At 38.3% G+C, this 19,485-nt stretch overlaps 1 protein-coding gene across 1 annotated transcript in view; it reads left to right on the top strand.

Moving 5' to 3' along the window:
- The window catches only part of ENPEP (glutamyl aminopeptidase), a 107,821-nt gene that overhangs the window by 72,907 nt on the left and 15,429 nt on the right, over positions 1–19,485 (top strand). Inside the window, exons 11-13 of the mRNA XM_007450819.1 lie at positions 3,387–3,466; positions 13,750–13,886; positions 14,014–14,069. Of these exons, the coding sequence (XP_007450881.1) occupies positions 3,387–3,466; positions 13,750–13,886; positions 14,014–14,069 (273 nt within the window). The remainder of the gene's footprint in view (positions 1–3,386; positions 3,467–13,749; positions 13,887–14,013; positions 14,070–19,485) is intronic.

Here is a 19,485-nt window from a genome sequence, read left to right as displayed (position 1 = left end):
ACTCTTTCCTCTTCATAATATATGAATGATTTGAAACTTAGATCTGACTTGTTATCAGGTGATAATTCAATTACATAAATCAACATAATTTCTGTGATCATTCTGTTAACCATAAATTGTTTTTTACAGTTACTGTTTTATGTTCTAGCAAATCAGACTGGCCATATTTAACACTGCTATTTAATAGTGTTTGCACATATAAAATTTAAAAAATATATTTCTTTCTTGCGAAACAAACTTCCATTGGGAAAACTTCACAGTAGTTGTTCCCTTTTCTCAGTCATATCCACTGATTTGTTAAGCCAGAGACATAGCCAACACTGTTTTTAAACCTGTGGGATTACATTTTTAAAGACTACTCCTGGGTTATAGATTCCTCACCATACAAACAAAAAACTTTATTACCAAAGGAACTAAACATATCAATAGGTCTAAAATCACTTTTAAAGTTATAATAAATCTTTAAATTGTATTCATCAAGATTTAGAACACGGAACCATACTAACATTTACACTTTTCTCTAATTTTTTTTTAGTTTTAACCTTCAGAGACTTTAAAAAGTTTTTAGATTCATAGACGCATGATTTTTAGTGATCATTTATCATAAAGTCAATCTACTTGTTCCCTTTCTTAAAAAAAAAGTTACAAGTTATATATGCATAGGAAAATAAACCTAGAAAAGACAGGCTATCTTCTTGAGAACATTTCTTAAAAATCTGTAGTGGCTCTTGAACAAATAAGAGAGAAAAAAACATTATATAGAAACTTATTATTCCTTATTTTTCCATTTGATTAAAAAGTTAGATCATAATATAATCTAATTATAGATTAGATTATATGGGGCGTAATGCCCCCAGAAAGGAATTAGTTTTTTCTCCAACCCTAGTGTTCACCCGCTCTCTGTTCAGGTATATTCCTATCTGGTAGACAATGTTAAGTTGTATTATAAACTAAATGGCCTCTTTCCTTTTCTCACTGCTTAAATATTCCAATATTAGGGAATTCTTACTGACCAGAAACTTTTTATAATTTAAATGGACCACACATTTGTAAGTTACTGTTTTACACTATGGCTTCAACCATCTCTTAGAAATGGGCCAGTTTCACATCTCCATCAGGGAGAGTTCTCTATGGGACAAGTTTACGTGTCTTTGGCAGTCCAGTCAATGTAAACCGGTGGAAGAATGGTAGTAGGTCATGTTGGGGCAATGTCAGTTTCCCTAGAGAAAATTAGATTGGCCATATTTATACTGCCAGAAACTGTTATATTGTTAGATATTTTAAAAGTGAATTATACCTTTACAAAATTAAATCTGATACTCTTGAATTTTAGAAAACATATAGGAAACTCTAACATTTCATTTACGTAACTTCTATTTCTTGACATTTTGTACTCTCCAATGTATAATTTTACTCAGATTAGATCCTGTAAGTGGTTCCAAAACTATAAAATTATATAGCCTCAACCCTGCATCCTTTTTTGTCTTATGATGCTCTTACAGACCTCAGAGTAATATTTTTTACATGACCTTAGCAGTATATCTTATGCCTACTCTTAGGCACAGCCTAGTCCCAGAGACCATGTCTTAGAGGGGACAGTGGAAATGTGAAATCCTAACTGTGCATATAGTGTATCAAGACACTCCGTACTCTGCTGTTTCAGTCGGGTTGGCATTGGGGAAAGGTGAGGAGGAATAAAATGTTAGTCTACATGGCAACACCACACCAGCAGAGCAGTGAAAGAGTGCAATCTGTAGGTAGAATGTGACTTAAAAAAAAATGCTTCTTTGTCTATCTGTCGAGACGCTCTGGCACTATTACTAGTCTAGCTACACTACAGACAGACTTTACTAGACTACAAGTACTAGTCTAGTAAAGGGATCGTTCTTAGGTTGGCTTCACTAAAATCAGACCCTGAGGTGATCATTCAAGTGAAAGTGACTCATTAGGAAGTCTAGGAAAGGCTGGTAGGGGGATTGGCAAGAGGGATATCAAGCAGCAAAGGTGCAACAATAAACAGGTTCTGTCCAGGGTGACTACCCTGCAGGGAAGTTCTAGAGACAGTGCTTCAGTGTGGTCCTGCAGATGGGGCAAAGAACATTTTCATGCCCATCCATCATTGGCTAAGGGCTGCATCCAAGAATGTAAACTTCCAGGAACTTCTAGCTTTCCTTGCTCAGGCAGCCAGAGGGCAGTCCTCTAACAGAGAGACCTAGGTGCTGGCTGTTGGCAGGGAAAGCACAATGGAATCCAGGGTGTACAAAAATGACAAAGAAATTCAAGGGGATAAGGGTGACAATGTCTCCTATAGGATCCAAGAAACAATTTATGTACTGGTTCTATGAAACTTACATCCAAAAACATTCCACTGCAACAAACTCCTTCAAGAGAGCTAGTAAAAGTTCAATCTATAAAACATTTCACTAGTTAGACAACAAAGGATTACTTCTTTCATGTAGATGGCAAATATATATTCTCCCTGAGTTACATAAATTTTATTATATCTTGAAAGGGAGAAATATCATTCCCCCATTCTCTGTTAGGAACTTGAATGATCACAGATGAAGAAAAACAAGGCCAACTCTTGAGTTGAAACCTAAACCCAAACACAGATTCATCTTTTCTCTAGATCTCCTGTGTTTTCTGACTGGTAAGATACGATATGAGAACGATCTAAAAGACATTTAAGACCTCTTTTATGAGATTTCAAGACTAAAATGTTAAGTATATATTGTATCAAAGTACAAAGCTAACCTCCTCCCCCTGCTCTACAAGAAAATACTAAGAAGCTAAAAAGAACACTAAAACCCGCTGAAGCATGCTTGCCTGGTGATTTTTCTTTGCAACACACTGGTTCACATGATTGTAAATAGGAGATATTTAAAGAGCATGATAAGCTTTAAGGGATGATGGTGGTGGTGTCATTTCAACATAATTTCTAAAATGCGTTATTTCCTTCACAGCATTTTAATATTGTCTTCTGAATTCTAAAAATATATTGTGTTCCTTGACAGAAACTATAGCATATTAAAGTCTGTGCAAGTATGTGTGTGAATGCTCAATTTTATATGTGTTATATTTATGCAATATCTTCATTCCAAAGCCTCAAGCCATTTTTATTGAAATAATCTTCTTCATCCTTAGCTAATTTTTGATACAAAGTTCCAAATTTTAGAGATTTATATAAATTGAAAGCAATTACATAGCCTATCTTTACCACAAAAGAGTACTGTATTAACTGTATTAATTGTATACTATACACTGGACAATTGCTTATGAGGAAAATATGCTTGTCTATTGCTTTTTATGCTTGTCTATTTTTACTTTGGAAATGTTTTTATTTTTTAGTAATAAAAGTTAAAATTTTTCTTTTTAAAAAACTTTAGTTACACATGGAATATTCCAGTTAAATGGACTGAAGATAATGAATCAAGGATTACATTCTACAATAGGTCGGAAACAAGAGGTAAATATCATCAATTGATTTATTTCTTCTTTGAATTAATGTACTACATTAAATGAATATAAGTGTAAAGAAACAATAAAGATGGAACTTATGATGTAAACAGCGAAAAGAAACCTCTTAAATAATTAACTGGTGAGCCAAAATCCTTATCTATAATAATGAGAACCTTTTTACCTTAAGAAATTCTTTGTAATGATTTACCATGACTGGTACAATAATAAATACCCATATCCAAAGAAGAAGGGTCAGATACCCAACCACTGGAATATCAATGTATCAATTTTCATCCTTTCTTTGCTCTCTTCCTTCTTTCCTTGCCTTTTCTCCTTCCTTCCTTTGCTCCTTCTCTTTTCCTTTCTTCTTTTTAAATATCAGATAAGCTACTGAATTTCTTAGAATATTATGTAACAAGCCTGATTTTTTAAATGCTGCCATTAAATTAGACCTATCATTTTTTCAACTAGCACGACATTAGAATCTTTAATGACTCCAAATCATTTTTTCTAAGCTGTCAAGTTGTCACCAGTAGCTCAAGGCACTACCTATATCTAGATCCATCCATCTAACCATCTCCCTAAGTGAATGACTTGGCACTTGTCTGTGTTAAATTCAGCTGTGACTGTTCTGCTCACTTAAACCAACTAGAAATATATTTCTGTATTCTATCTCCATTGATTTGTCTGTTCCCTTCTTGAAAAATTTTAGAGTTACATAAAAACATGGGAGACCTTATCACATGTTCTCTACTGCAGATCGCTGCGAAAATAATAAGACAGGTTTTAGCAACCATCCCAGAAGAATCTTGCTTTTTATACTTTTGCTATTGTGCTTGTTTTGTGTTTCAAAATCACTTCTTATCTAAGACAAATGAGACTCTTCTTCATCCCTTCCCATGAAGACTTGGTTTCAGGATAGCATTTGGCATGGACTTTCCCCCATGGCTTCTCAGGGATAAAAGTAGATCACCTATCCTCTATTTACCTATGCCTATTTGCTCCTGTAAGATATTCTAAAATAGTAATTAATTTCCTCTGGCAATTCAGTTTTAACACTATTTCCAGTAGAATTTTTTAAAAAACAACTTTATTGAGATATAATTCACATACTAGGAAATTCCCCCATTTAAAGTGTGCAATCCAATGGTTTTTATTACATTCACAGACACTTGTAACCATCATCACAGTAAATTTTAGAGCATTTCAAACACCTCAAAAAGAAACTCCATACCCTTTAGCTATCAAACTCCTCTATTCTCCTATAACCCCAGCCCTAAGCAACCACTAATCTACTTTCTGTCTGCATAGATTTGGCTATTTTGGACATTTCACATAAATGGAATGATACATGTAGCATTTTGTGATAGCTTCTTTCACCTAACATAATGTTTTCAAGTTCATCCATGTCATAGCATGTATCAGTACTTCATTCCTTTTTATTGCCAAATTATATTCACATCATATTGATATTACAAAGGTAGTATCATACTGATACTACCTTTTGTTTATCTGTTCATCAGTTGATTGGCATATGAATTGTTTCTGCCTTTTGGCTGTTATGAATAATATTGCTATAAACATTTGTGTACAAGGTTTTATGTGGCTCCGATATAGTTTTTTCAGCTTTGGTTTTTACTTTTACTATAAATTATTTTGTGAGTTTTAATTTTTACTATAAACTCTACCAGCTTTGCTATAGTCGAGGTAAGACCCCTTTCTGTTGCCTTTACAACAAAACTCTCTTTTGGTCATTTAGGCTAACCTTAACTGATGTAGTCAGCAATTTCTCTTGAATTCTTCTAGAATACCCAGATCAATGCTATTTTGTCTTAGTATTTTATATAGGATAATTTTGTGTTTGAGTACCAAGCTCTATCTTTTGTGAGCCGTCTTCTGACCATTTTCTTACTCAAGTACATTACTCAAGCCAAGGGAAAATGAAGACAGAAAAAAAAGACAGTTTAAAAAATGTGCAATAGCACCGATAAAAGGCATAATGAGGCTAGGATTCCCTTGGGAGGTTTTCAGTGGATCTGGTTTAAATATTACTACATATTTTCCCCATTGGTTAACTGAGGGTTGGGGGAATGTCTGAGAAGCTGCTTGATTTGCTGTTTACAAATTTAAAAGCATGAGTAATTTATATACACTAACACAATATACCTAGCATTTTCATGAAATGAGGTTTCCGCAAAAGTAAATTTTCCAGATAACTAAAGCTTATTCACGTGCTTTGTAAAGTAGATTTCAGGAGTTAACAATAAACATTCTTCTTGTATGTATTATGTACTTATTAGACAGAATATTTGAATAATGAATTAAATAATTAATTTAATTAATTATTTCAAACAAGTATTTACTGAGAACTAACTTATGGGCCAAACACAGGGATAGGTATGGAGATAATGCTGGGTGGGGGGGAGCCCACAATCCTTACCTTGTGGTACTTACTGTCTAGGGAGGGTGTGGACGAGTCAGGCAAACATAATACCATGTCATAAGGGCCTGGTGTGGTAACAGCCAAAGGCACTCGCAGAAGCACCAGCGGAGATTTAGGAGTTGAGGAAAGTTACTAAAGAAAGGGACATCTAGTCTGAGAGTTGGGGGGGCTAAAGATAGAGTTCAAGTGGACGACAGGATTGACTGAGTGTAGACTGAAATAGTGCTAGACAGAAAATGCTAGTATGAAAGTGAGAAAGCAAAGGGCTCTTAGGGGAACCTCTATCCCTCTGTCATTACATTTAAGACATTTTTTGCTGTAACTATTGACTTTATCTGCCTCTCCCCTCTCTGTAGAATATTCCTTGAGAAATGGAGCTCATTTTTTGTTGTTGTGTGGTTGTTCTATATCTCCAGCAGGTAACTAGTAATTGTTTATTGAATGAATGAATGAATGAAGTGGCTCTAATGTTCACAGAGCTTTGATGACAAACCTATCTTTATCTGCAACTTCAGAATCATGACTGGTCACTTAGCCAGAAGCAAACTAGACATCTCTTCCTACTTCAAAGTGCCTGCTCCATTTTTAGGCTATGCAATAAGTTCCGGTTTCCTGTTTGGGGACATCTTCAGCTCTCAGCTCAGAGCACAGATGACAACATGTCCTGAGTGTACTGAATGGGCAATCAGCTCAGGTTACCAGCCCCACCTCCCTCTTCTCGTTTTCTTTGGTGATTCATCAGTTAGAAATTTCCCAGGCAAGAGTGGGATTTCCCCTAAGGTCGTTTATTTACATTGGTGTTACACACGAGATTTTAAACATGAAAACAATTAAACATGTACTTTATAACAAAAGAAGAGGATCTCCACCTCAGATGCTTCTCTGGCTATTCTAACCTACCCTGAATAATCTCTCCTCTCATTGTTGAGAGTATATTTTATGCTATTAGTTTCATCAATCCTTGTTCTTAGTATTATTCCTTAGATTTTAAGCAGCAGCATGTTTAAGATTCATATGCTCTGTCTTTTCTTTTTAAAGTAAATTATAAGCTCTTTGAAGATATGAGCTACACATCATACTCCTTGTCTCCCACTCCCCTATTCCCAACAAGGTTCTGTGCGCATCCTAAGAGTTACTAAGAGTTCAGGAAGTCCTTGCTTAATGACGGTTTGTTTGCCTGCAGACCGCTGTGCTTCTAGAGGCTGACTGTGTATAGTAATGCCTCTATCTTTAGCATCAGCTACTATTTTGGCTATTGTCAGTGCATCCTCATTTAGTAGTATACCACCTTTTTGTTTTTAATCTGCTGCTTTCTAACATTTAGAAGACTTGTAGATTATCACATGATATCAGACAACCAATCTTGCTAAAACATAGTATTTAAAAATAGGGATTTGGGACTTCCCCGGTGGCACAGTGGTTAAGAATCTGCCCTGGGGCTTCCCTGGTGGCGCAGTGGTTGAGACCCTGCCTGCCAATGCAGGGATTTAAAAATAGGGATTTGGGACTTCCCCGGTGGCACAGTGGTTAAGAATCTGCCTTGGGGCTTCCCTGGTGGCGCAGTGGTTGAGAACCTGCCTGCCAATGCAGGGGACACGGGTTCGAGCCCTGGTCTGGGAAGATCCCACATGCCGTGGAGCAACTGGGCCTGTGAGCCACACCTACTGAGCCTGCTCATCTGGAGCCTGTGCTCCACAACAAGAGAGGCCGTGACAGTGAAAGGCCCGCACACGGCGATGAAGAGTGGCCTCCGCTTGCCGCAACTAGAGAAAGCCCTCACACAGAAATGAAGACCCAACACGGCCAAATAAATAAATAAATAAATGTATAAAAAGAAAAGAATCTGCCTGCCAATGCAGGGGACATAGGTTCAATCCCTGCTCTGGGAAGATCCCACATGCTGCAGAGCAACTAAGCCCGTGTGCCACAACTACTGAGCCTGTGCTCTAGAGCCCGCAAGCCACAACTACTGAGCCCACGAGCCGCAACTACTGAAGCTGGCATGCCTAGAGCCTGTGATCCGCAACAAAGAGAAGCCACCACAATGAGAAGCCTGCACACTGCAATGAAGAGTAGCCCCCGGTCGCTGCAACTACAGAAAGCCCACGCGCTGCAACGAAGACCCAACACAGCCAAAAAATAAATTCATTAATTTTTTTAAAAAAGAAAAATTTTTTAATTGCTTTAAAACATATTTATAAAATAAATAAATAAATAAAAATAGGGATTCATAAGCACATAGGGTCTAAAAGATAGTTTAGGGCATAGGAGGTGGAATAGATTTTGTGATGACTGTTTTCATAACTCTTTCAGATTCAGGATGCATTCTGGATGGTTTAGATAACCAAATTCTGACTATCATATAAATAAGATATTACTAAAATTTGATGGTAGTTATATTTAAATATTTCATATCAAAATAATGATGGGCATATATTTTTTAATTTAATGGCAAATAGGGCAGGGGAGAGAGAGAGAGAAACTTTCTTCATTCCTCCAAACTGAGCCTCATGGAATGTTTGAATTTTGACTGAATCATTATGGATTCCGTTTTGCAGATTCAGAAGTTCAGTTTGTTTAATTCAGCCCTGGTCAACCAAGTCTCAGAAATCTTATTCACGTGAACCATACATATAAGAATGCTAATTTGTTAATTTACACAAATAAAAACATACTGGCCAAGGTGAAACAGAATATTCACTTCAGCTAATTAGATATCTCTTCCAGGAAGAAAATTTACTTAATAAGGGTACATAGAGAGTTGGGATATATTAATTATTTTAAAGATGTCATAAGCTGTGACTGCTTTGTATATATACTGCATTAACTAGGGGAGTCTAATTATTGCATTGAGAGGCTATCAGGGGTGGCTCCATGCAATAAAATTTTCTTATTCATGCAACACTCCAATGGAGGTGTTCCTGACCTACCATCTCTCCTAGGTAGCTCACTCTCAGATAATGACTTAGAATTCCTGGCTTTTTCTTTCTCATGGCTCCACCTCCTCCCTACCGTCGACCCAATCTTGGACTTCTCTGCTGGATTTTTTTTTTTTTTTGCGGTACGCGGGCCTCTCACTGTCGTGGCCTCTCCCGTTTCGGAGCACAGGCTCCGGACGCGCCAGGCTCAGCGGCCATGGCTCACGAGCCCAGCCGCTCCGCGGCATGTGGGATCCTCCCGGACCGGGGCAGGAACCTGCGTCCTCTGAATCAGCAGGCGGACTCCCAACCACTGCGCCACCAGGGAAGCCCTTCTTTTTTTTTTTTAAAACTTTTTATTTTATATTGTATTATAGCCAATTAACAATGTTGCAATAGTTTCAGGTGCACAGCAAAGTAACTCAGCCATACATATACATGTATCCATTCTCCCCCAGACTCCCCTCCCATCCAGGCTGCCACATAACATTGAGCAGAGTTCCCTGTGCTTTATAGTAGGTCCTTGTTGGTTATCCTTTTTAAATAATTCTCTTCTCAATCTTTTGCATCTGATCAGAATACAGAGGAAGATAATGGAGGGACCAGACCTAGAAATGCATCTATTATTTCTCCCCACACTTTATGTCTCGGTGTCAATCATATGTTGCCACCTAACTGCCAGGGAGGCTAATAAATATAGTCTAGCTGTGTACCCAGGAGGAAAAGGGAACAGTATGGTAAACAACCAACAGGTTTCTCCATATACACTGTTCTCTATAAGAGCAGATCTGTCAAATGATCTGGAACACATGTACCAACTAAGTTGGGCACCTGCTTACCTAGGCAGACTAGGGACACATCAACAGATCTTCACTATCCAACTCTCCTTTGCAATTATTTCTTCACAATCACCAAAACCATTGCCTATGATAATCCTTCATCACGATAGACTGCATTTTTTCCCGATTCCTACTTATTATACATTACATATTAATCCTACATCTTTCTTTTCAGGGAGATTCTCTAGGCTCCTTGCTGAGATTTAGATGGGACTCTATAATTATTACTAACACAATCAATAATATTTCCTTGAATAAGTAATTCGTTGAAAACATTGTCACAAATGGAACCAATCCATTTGTACAATGGGTCATGTTAGTCTTCGTTTCAGAGATTGAGTTTTTCTTCCTTGACCCCAAATTCCTTTTTTTTTTTTTAAACTGTAACTAGTCAGAATATTAGTGGAACTTTTTAAAGATATTTTTGATGTGAGACATTTTTAAAGTCTTTATTGAATTTGTTATTGTTATTGTTTCTGTTTTATGTGTTGGTTTTTTGGCCATAAGGCATGTGGGATCTTAGCTCCCCGACCAGGGATCGAACCCGCACCTCCTGCATTGGAAGGTGAAGTCTTAACCATTGGACTGCCAGGGAAGTCCCCCCAAATTCTGACAGTGCACCCTACTTGAAATTTTTAGGTCTCCAAATATAATTTGTGTGTAATTAGTCAAAAAATACTACTCTTGTGTATTTCAGCTGTTTTACTACTAACTGACACACAAATTTAATAAGATAGATATAAACTGTCATTTTACATAGAAAAATAACTTGCTTCAAGGATCGATGCAACACAGTATTTATGTCCACAAAGAAAAATGTTTCCTTCTCTAGAAATTTCAGGCTGTCACAAGCTGTCTAGTTGACTGAAGCTTGTTTTAATTATTTATATAAAATAGTCTATTAGAGAACTATTATGCATGCTATGTTATTGAAATCTGAGTTGAAACTAGCCTCTGGATGAAATTTTGAAAAGATAATTATCAGACAAATAATAGCAGGAAAAAATTTTTCTAGAAAGAGCCCCTACCCAGAAAGAATTCGTTCACCACTTTTATGTGTAAAACTAGCAAGAAATAGCACAAAACAATTTATAAAATGAATGACAGAGTACTATGTGGCCATTAAATTTAAATCTTCATATATAGAAAATGAAATTACAAAGTGCTTACAATATAATTTCAAATGAAAAGGATTAATAATAATAAACACAGAAAGGTTCCATTACGTGTATTGTGTGTTCATATGTACATATATATGGAAGATACATACATGCACACAAGATAAAAACATAATGTCAACTGGTGGTGGGTAATTTCTGTATTCTTCATTATACTCCTTTTGTATTTTCCAAATACATATTTGGAGCCTAAAGAACACATACTACTGTTCTAATCAGAAAATTCTTAATAGTAATTTGAGAAACAGAATGAAACATACATCCTTACTTCTATGCACCACCTGGAATAGGCATCAATATTTTAGTCCTATTTACTTCATTATGTAACTAAACAACCCAACAGTATTTTGTTGTTGAAAACTGTTCCAAGAGTAGCATGAACTTGGAAAGTCTGGTAACTACTGACTTCCTGGATCTCAGCTTCCTCATCTATAAAGTGAGAAAAATCACTGTAACTCTAGACAGGCTTAACTAGGTATATATAAAGCACACTTTATAAAATATTGCAGTATCTGGATGGATTGCCAGGAACTTCTCAATGTTATTTATATTTGCTTTGCTATTTACAGAACTGGCGGCATATCCCCTTTCATAATAATGGGGATAGCTACCATCTGTTGGACACATAACTATGTGACCAACACTTTACCTATGTTATCTTATTTAATCTTCACAACAGCCCTGTGAGGGATTTTTATCCCTACTTCCCTCATGATGAACTGAGACACAGAGAGGTCAAGTGATTTGGCCAAGATCACACAGCTAGTAAGTCATAGAGCAATGATTTTATCCTCAGTCTCTCAGACTGGAAAGTTCATGCTCTTTCTCCTATAATATATGGCTCTGTGCTTAAGCAAGAGGCTCTCCTCCCAATACAAACATTTAAAGTGTATGGCTGCCAAAAGATTAGCTTCCTTTCAACATGTCCATGGGAGAATGACAAAGAAAGATAAATACTACATGAGTGAGGTAAAGGTTTACAATTTGTCAAGAACCTACTCTGAACATTCCTAAAGAAACTTTATTGAAGAGTTTACTTATATATTATGGAAAACTACTGTGTCCTGGATATCTTCCAAACCTTGTGAATGCTTCCAAAATTTAAATCATCTTTCCTCCCAAACTGACTCATCTTTCTCTATTCTGTAAGGGAAACACCATTATTCATCCAATCATGCAAGCTATTTTTCCCTCCTCTAACTGTCCTCATTAACTCAGAAAAAGGACGGTGTTGATTTTACCAGTGATGTGTCCCTTGAACACATCACGTATCTTCATCATCTCCACATTAGTGTAAGCCCTCATTCTCTCTTGCCCTAGATTATTACAGTAGACTCTAGAATCTCCTTCCAATATCTCTTTCCCATACCACCATCAAAATTATCTTTCTAGAAACAGGCTGGAGCATATTATTTCCCTGCTTAAAAATCTTCTCTATTCTTACCATCTCTCAGAAGATGGACTTCTTGGGCTTCCCTGGTGGCTCCGTGGTTAAGAATCTGCCTGCCAATGCAGGGGACACAGGTTTGAGCCCTGCTTCGGGAATATCCCACATGCCGTGGAGCAACTAAGCCCATGAGCCACAATTACTGAGCCCACGTGCCACAACTACTGAAGCCCATGTACCTAGAGCCCATGCTCTGCAACAAGAGAAGCCATCGCAATGAGAAGCCCGCGCACTGCAAAGAAGAGTGGCCCCCGCTCACCACAACTAGAGAAAGCCCGTACGCAGCAACAAAAGACCTAGAGAAAGCCCGTATGCAGCAACGAAAGACCCAACGCAGCCAAAATAAATATAAATAAATAAATTTTTTAAAAAAGAAAAAAAAAAAAAGAACTTAACACAGCTTGTGGCTCTTCACACTGAGGCAACACTTTTACTTCCTGAAGCCTCATCTCCTATTTTCCAATATCACATCCCACATTATCACTACATTAAACTATTTGAAATTATTTAAATATACTAAGTATTCCCACATCATTATTTAAATTGCATATTGTCCACACAAACAAAAGAGTATATAAGTATAAAAGTACAGGATGCTAACGAACATCCTAATGTTCGTTAGCTAATGCTAACTGGTCATGTCAGAGCATAACTATTATTTTGAGTAGTTTTTACTTAACATAAGTCTTTGTTCCTCAATGTTGAACTTCCAAAATCTATATCCTAGAGCCCTATGTAAATTCTGAATGCTACTTCAGAAAGTTAATTTGGTAAATCCATTGATGAAAAAACACTGATGCAATCAACTGAAATAAGGAAGACTTTACAAAGATAAATAAAATTGGGAGAACGAGCATGAAATGGACCACAAAATCAAGAATGTTGTATTTGGATTTTAGTCCTATTGCAAGCCTTCTTGACATTTTAAAAGCATTACTGACCCTCAAATCATTGCTCTGCTTAGCAATCACCATTTCCATCAATTTGAATGTTGATTTTAATAAACAAAGCATTCTTTTAAATGTTTACATTTTTATCCCCTCCCCAGGCTGCCCCAGTGAATAATCTTTGTGTAGTTAATCCATCACGATTAAGAATATATGGATTACCCCCAAAGGGCATGGACTTCTCTGTCTTTAAGCATTGTTTTACATATTGAAGGACTGACAAGCACAGAATTATTTCACCCATATGACAAGCTCCTGTCACTAAGAAATAATAATAAGTCACAAATTACAGGACACTTATTTACATTACTTATTTCTTTTTCAGCTCACACACTACAATGACATGTTAAAGTTAGGCAACTAAATAAGAATTAGGCTTTGGGGTTTTGGATCCAAATCAAAACTTGACTCCTTGAGCTAATATTTCTTTTCTTTTCTTTTTACCCTCTGGGTCTAATTTCTCTGTGTTTATAGTATGTGCAAACATGTTTCTCATTAGTGTTTATTTACTACCACAGGAATCACTTTGAACTCTCCTAAACCTAGTGGAAACACTTTTCTCAAAATAAACCCAGACCATATTGGGTTTTATCGTGTAAATTATGAAGTATCAACTTGGGAATGGATAGCTACCAATCTTTCCCTCAACCACAAGGTAAGAATAGCAATGGTTGTGAATTGTTGTTTTTTTGTTCTAAGAACAGCATCATAATGACATTAATTTTTCAACATGTTTCGTTTTAAGATTCATGTTTCTTACCTTTTTTTCTTTCTCTTCCCAGTACTTTTCTTCTGCTGATCGTGCAAGTCTTATTGATGACGCTTTTGCCTTGGCAAGGTGGGTTTTGGAATGAGAATCAATCGTTTAAAATACTGTGGATCTTGTCATAAATCTTTTTAAAAATGAATTACAGGGCTTCCCTGGTGGCGCAGTGGTTGAGAGTCCGCCTGCCGATGCAGGGGACGCGGGTTCGTGCCCCCGTCCGGGCAGATCCCACATGCCGCGGGGCGGTTGGGCCCGTGAGCCATGGCCGCTGAGCCTGGGCGTCCGGAGCCTGTGCTCCGCGGCGGGAGAGGCCACAGCAGTGAGAGGCCCGTGTACCGCAAAAAAAAAAAAAAAGAATTACAACAAAGTACTAATTTATAGTTTAAAATATCCGAAGCCACTATTTACGACATTATTTTTTTCATAACTTTTTAAAAAACTAATATGAGCCTTATTGCTAAAATATTGATATCAACTCTTAACATACACAAAAACTCACCTACCCTATTGACTTTAGATAGGGTTTGTCTAATCAGAGTCCTTGAGCTAATTAGGAGTGACACTTGCAAATGCACAAAAGTGTACTGTCATAATTTGATTTATTAAAAAGACAAACAGTGTGTTTCATTAACTCATCTCTGTGAGTCCAAGCCCATTGTAAGATTTTATGGTTAGAGTTGTCAAATATTATTCAGGTCACTGGGGTAAGAAGTATGAGACATAGGGCCCTAGGATTGAATTAAGGTACTGTTTAGGAAATTTGAATTTTCTTCTCATGTCCTGAAGGTAACTTACACTTAGAAAAAAAAACAACCTACACTTTGAAAAAAATAATCAACATAGATTGGGGTAATGTAAGAGTAGTAACCACAGTACCTTTGAGATATTTTTCTCAGGTAGTCTAACACTAGTAATTCAACAAGTATTTTTTGAATTTCTGACACTTTTGTAGGAGCTAGGGACACAGCCAACTTGCTTTGCTGGTTTTGTAGTAGCCTCATTTTAGACATAGGCAAGGTACTGAGAATGAAATGCTAGTTCCTCAGGAAGCCTCATGGCCCCTTTGTCTGGGTTAGGTGTCCCTTTTATGGGGTCCTGCATTTCCGGTAATATTATATTGTCAATGCTTATTAATTATCCATCTCACCCACCAAACTGCAAGTTTCACAAAGGTAGGCACCTAGATCATGTTCCTATTCATTTTATCCCCAGCTCCCAACTGTGCCCGGCCCCTAGTAGATGTTCATTAAATATGAGCTGAATACATGGCTGGAAGGATAGTATAGCAGCACTAAAGGCATGGGAGAACTATTTTACAGGGACTCCCTAGATAGTATACTGGAAGTCAGAAAACATTTGTGACATTTTTAAGGAGGGAATTTATAGGGTTAAAAAACAAGCTCTCAAACCAGGTTAAAATCCTGGTTCTATTCGAATAACCTCGAGAAAGTTTCTTAACCTGTCTCTGCTTCAATTTCATTGTTAGTAAAATGGAGATGACCTTATAAGACTCTCATGAGGAACAAATGAAATAATGCACATAAAGGACACCAAACATTGTCTGGTCTTTAGGAAGTGCTGAATAGATTGTATTACTTGATGAAAAAGCATCCACCATTGTTTAGTAGAAGCAAAGAATCATTTAGAAAAGCTCTTATGAATTTGCAATCTAGATTCCCTTTGTAGGTAATAGATAACTCAATTCTCTTTGGTGAATCTCCAAGTTTAATCTCCTGGATATGTAACAGATTAATTATTTTCATTATGCTATGGTATGTCAATCACTCATTTAATAAATATTTATTGAGCACCTACTCTGTACCTGGTACTGTGTAGACCGGGGAAATTAAGTGGTGAAAGAAAATGATGGACATTTTAGGGAATTTCCCGACGGTCCAGGGGTTAGGACTCCGCGCTTTCACTGTGGAGGGCACAGGTTCAATCCCTGGCCAAGGAACTAAGAGCCCGAAAGCTATGTGGTGCAGCCAAAAAATTAAAAAATAAACATTTTAAAACATAATAGGACCATTTAGATTTTTTTTTTTTCAGGAAAACTCTCCTGTGAAAACATAGTGATCTTTTCCAAAGCTTAGAATCTTGGCGGTTAGAAATTACACAGAGCTGTAATAACCTTATAGTTTAATTTCCATCACAACACAATGCAGGCAGCTCTTTTTCTTTAAGAAGTGAAAGCCTCTTGAACAGCTTTCTCTGAGGAACTGTGTACAAAGCAGATAACTCACACAATTGAACGACTTTCTCACATTTGCTCAGCTCCTTGGCCATAGCCCATAAAATTTTGAAGAGCTTCAGAAAGGTAGAAAGTGAAACAAATTTGAAAGCCAAGAAACATGTAGAATCACACAGCAACCAATCCAGAAAATACCTTAGCTATCAGCTGAAATATCACCTGAGCTATTGAGTTATCACCCAATTTCCTTCTGTAATGCATGAGGTAAAAGGGACTCAAAGAGAAACAGACCCCACCTGTGCTGGTCAGAGTCAGGTCCAGATCACTCTGAAACTTTGGAGAAAAGCAGAAATGCGTAGTTAGATAGGTAAGTGCATGTGGTTGGATTAGAATTTACACAGTTCTACTCTGGTATTCAAAAAGAAATGGAACTATTGTTTCATCAGCAAGACTAAAAGGGCGGATCTAAAAACAAAAATTTGCTTGATACCCCTGCCCCCAGATTTGAGGAGCTAGTACTCTTACTGCCCTGGATGGAATATCCAGCTGGGCACATTTGTTGAAGATAAGGAGTAAAAATTCACCCAGTCACTTCTGAGTCCCCACAACAGACTCACTTCAACTATATGCCCTGCCCAGTAAAACCCTCAAATGTTCAACTTCATTTAAAGTTCCTCCCAGCCCCCAGCTCAGGCTAGTTTCAGGCCAGCCCCCTGCAATGGGAATAAAGCGCTTGATTTCCTCTCCGTTTTGCTGCATGGAACTTCTGCTTCTCACCATGCTGCCTCTGACTCCTGCAGAGTATTAAGGCAAGGAGAGCAGAAGGAGGGCAGATGAAGGCAAAAAAGATCCTGACATGCTGTCTACTTTTGGTCCTCTCTGAACTTTGCAGATGTTTAACACTGATCCTTTTCCTTGTGTGGTGCTTTCGTGGAATATGTACCATCCACACACATTCCATGGCCAAGGGTCTTTCTCCTGCAGTTCTTTGAGGTGAGGAAGTGAAAACCTCTGAACCACATCCAGTCTATAGGAAGTATGCATATATCTTTTCCCCTGACAAAGTCTGGAAGGATGGGCAACCTCATGCAGTCCTCTATCTTCACTCCGATGTCAGAGCAGTAGCAACCACAGTCTCTCATCCTTTAGATTTCTTGGGGTATCAGACACCAGACCACTGTGCCCCCAAGCTCCAGGGTACACAAACTCTTCAGGTGGTTCCATTAAAGCCCCTTTTCTAGGCTTCACGTGAGGGGAAAAGCATCCTACACCCTCCTGTCCCCTGTGGGAGGGCAGCATTCACAGTACACTGACAGAATCCTCCAAAAGCTCTCTTCTAAAATGTCTCCCTCACCCCCTTTGCCACTCCAATCTCTTTCGCAGGCTGGTAGTGGGCTATCAGCTAAGGGTCACAAAAACCTGTTCCTAACCATGTCAGTCCTAATTTGATGGGCCTGCATCTTACTTTGGAGCGTAGGTTAAGGGGCTTGGTTTGGAGGTCTTGCCAAAACTGAGACAGAAAAAAAATCCTTTTTTTGTCTACCTGTTACAGATTTTTTTACCCTTTCAGTAGCTTATATGGCACTCTGCAGCCCACTGTGTGCCAAAGAGAGTGGGTGAGGAACAGCACAAGGGAAAGCAGAGAGTGCTGGCTAGCAGGCACATGGGAGGGACCAGGAGTCTCTAAGCAAGGGAAGAATGGCAGAAAGGATGGCTTCAAAGGCCCCCTAAGCTAATGATCCAAACAGACTTTCAGTCAGGCTTCAAGGTGTAGTGGCTCCAGTGATAGCCAAGGTGAGGGCCAGGTTAGCAAATAAAGACCACAAGGTGAACATCAGCCACGCCGAGATTACAGACTTCTAGGTACACCAGATTTACCATTTTACAGGTGCTAAGAGAGCCGACCAGACCACAACACAGAACTAGATAAGCAACTTTTCCCACCCTATCAAGGACAGCCTTTTAAAGAAGGAAGATGTAGGGGAATGCGGAACGGGATCCAGCTGATTGCAAAGAGACTGTATTAAGCCAGAAATCTGAATTTAATTAGTAAGTTAACATCGAGAGATCAGACACATGGCAAGTTTTCAAGTCTCCACACCAGCTGAAGGCTCTGCTGAAGAACGAGAGACCATGGGGTCAGTTCTATCCACCTAACCACCTCTCTCAACCATTTCTAATGTCCCATTCGAAAGCCATGTTTGGTGAGACACTATGTTTAATTTGAGCTTCTTGGAGAAGGACTGTGCAGTCTTTCCAGGTCACACAGGAGGAAGCGAAAACAAACCTTTTGTTCCAGATTCCCCAATCTTCTGGGTACCTCAGGCCAAGGCAGGAGAGCAAGATTTCCCTCAAGGGACCTCTGTTTTCTTCTTCTTTACAGCATTTTGTGAGAACTTTAAGTTATAGCCTCCATTAGATTATAGGACAATTCTAGGATTTAAGTTCCTCAGGTTGGACTCTTACTATAAATGGAAGATTTCTGAACAAGGAAAATTCTCAACCAAATCTGGCTTTCAGAGCTGCTGCTGGTCTGTGGATTTAACAGAGTTTGAGACTCAACGCTGAGTAAAAATGCTGTCTTAGGCTGAGGTCCCTCAAAGCAGAGTCTGAAATGGAGGTTCCTGAATAGGTGGTTTATTGAGAGAGTACTCTCGTGAGATAGGGAGTGCGAGAAGCAGGCTGGGGCAGGGAAAAAGGCTGAGCGACAATATGGTCTCAGCTGGAGTCTAGCTTTGCCAGATTCCAGTAGGAAGCCATATCCATGAATTGTACTACAGAGTGGATCCAACTTGAGGGAAGCAGGCTGGCCTGTTGCATTCCTAAATCAGACAATTAATGGCCAGGGGTGGGGGTAGCATAACCTTTTAAGCGAGATGGATGTATTTGGTCAAGGGCTATTCTCTGAGGAAGGTGCAGCTATGAGCCAACACAGCACTGTAAGGGGGTCTGGGAGGGAAGGGCACTATACATGTCTTTGTTCTAAAAACAGATTCTTCACTCGTCGTCCCAGTAGTATCAGCATTGCCTAGGAACTTACGAGAAATGCAACTTCTTAGGCCCTACTCCAGACCTGCTGAATCAGAAATTCTAGGGATAGGGCCCAAGGGTATGTGATTAACAAACCTTCCAGGTGTTACTGATACATGCACAAACTTGAGAATCATGATTCTAAATGATACTGCTCTTCCTCGGAAGTATCAAATACCACAGAGTAACATGATTTGTGGGAAATGAAAAGTGCATCAACTTAATTCTCGAAATATTATCTCTATAATAACCAGCAAAATATTCACT

This window comes from Lipotes vexillifer, unplaced genomic scaffold, assembly GCF_000442215.2.
Source record: "Lipotes vexillifer unplaced genomic scaffold, Lipotes_vexillifer_v1.1 scaffold529, whole genome shotgun sequence".
In the NCBI taxonomy this organism is placed as follows: Eukaryota; Metazoa; Chordata; class Mammalia; order Artiodactyla; family Lipotidae; genus Lipotes; species Lipotes vexillifer.
This window is presented reverse-complemented; position numbering and strand designations above follow the sequence as displayed.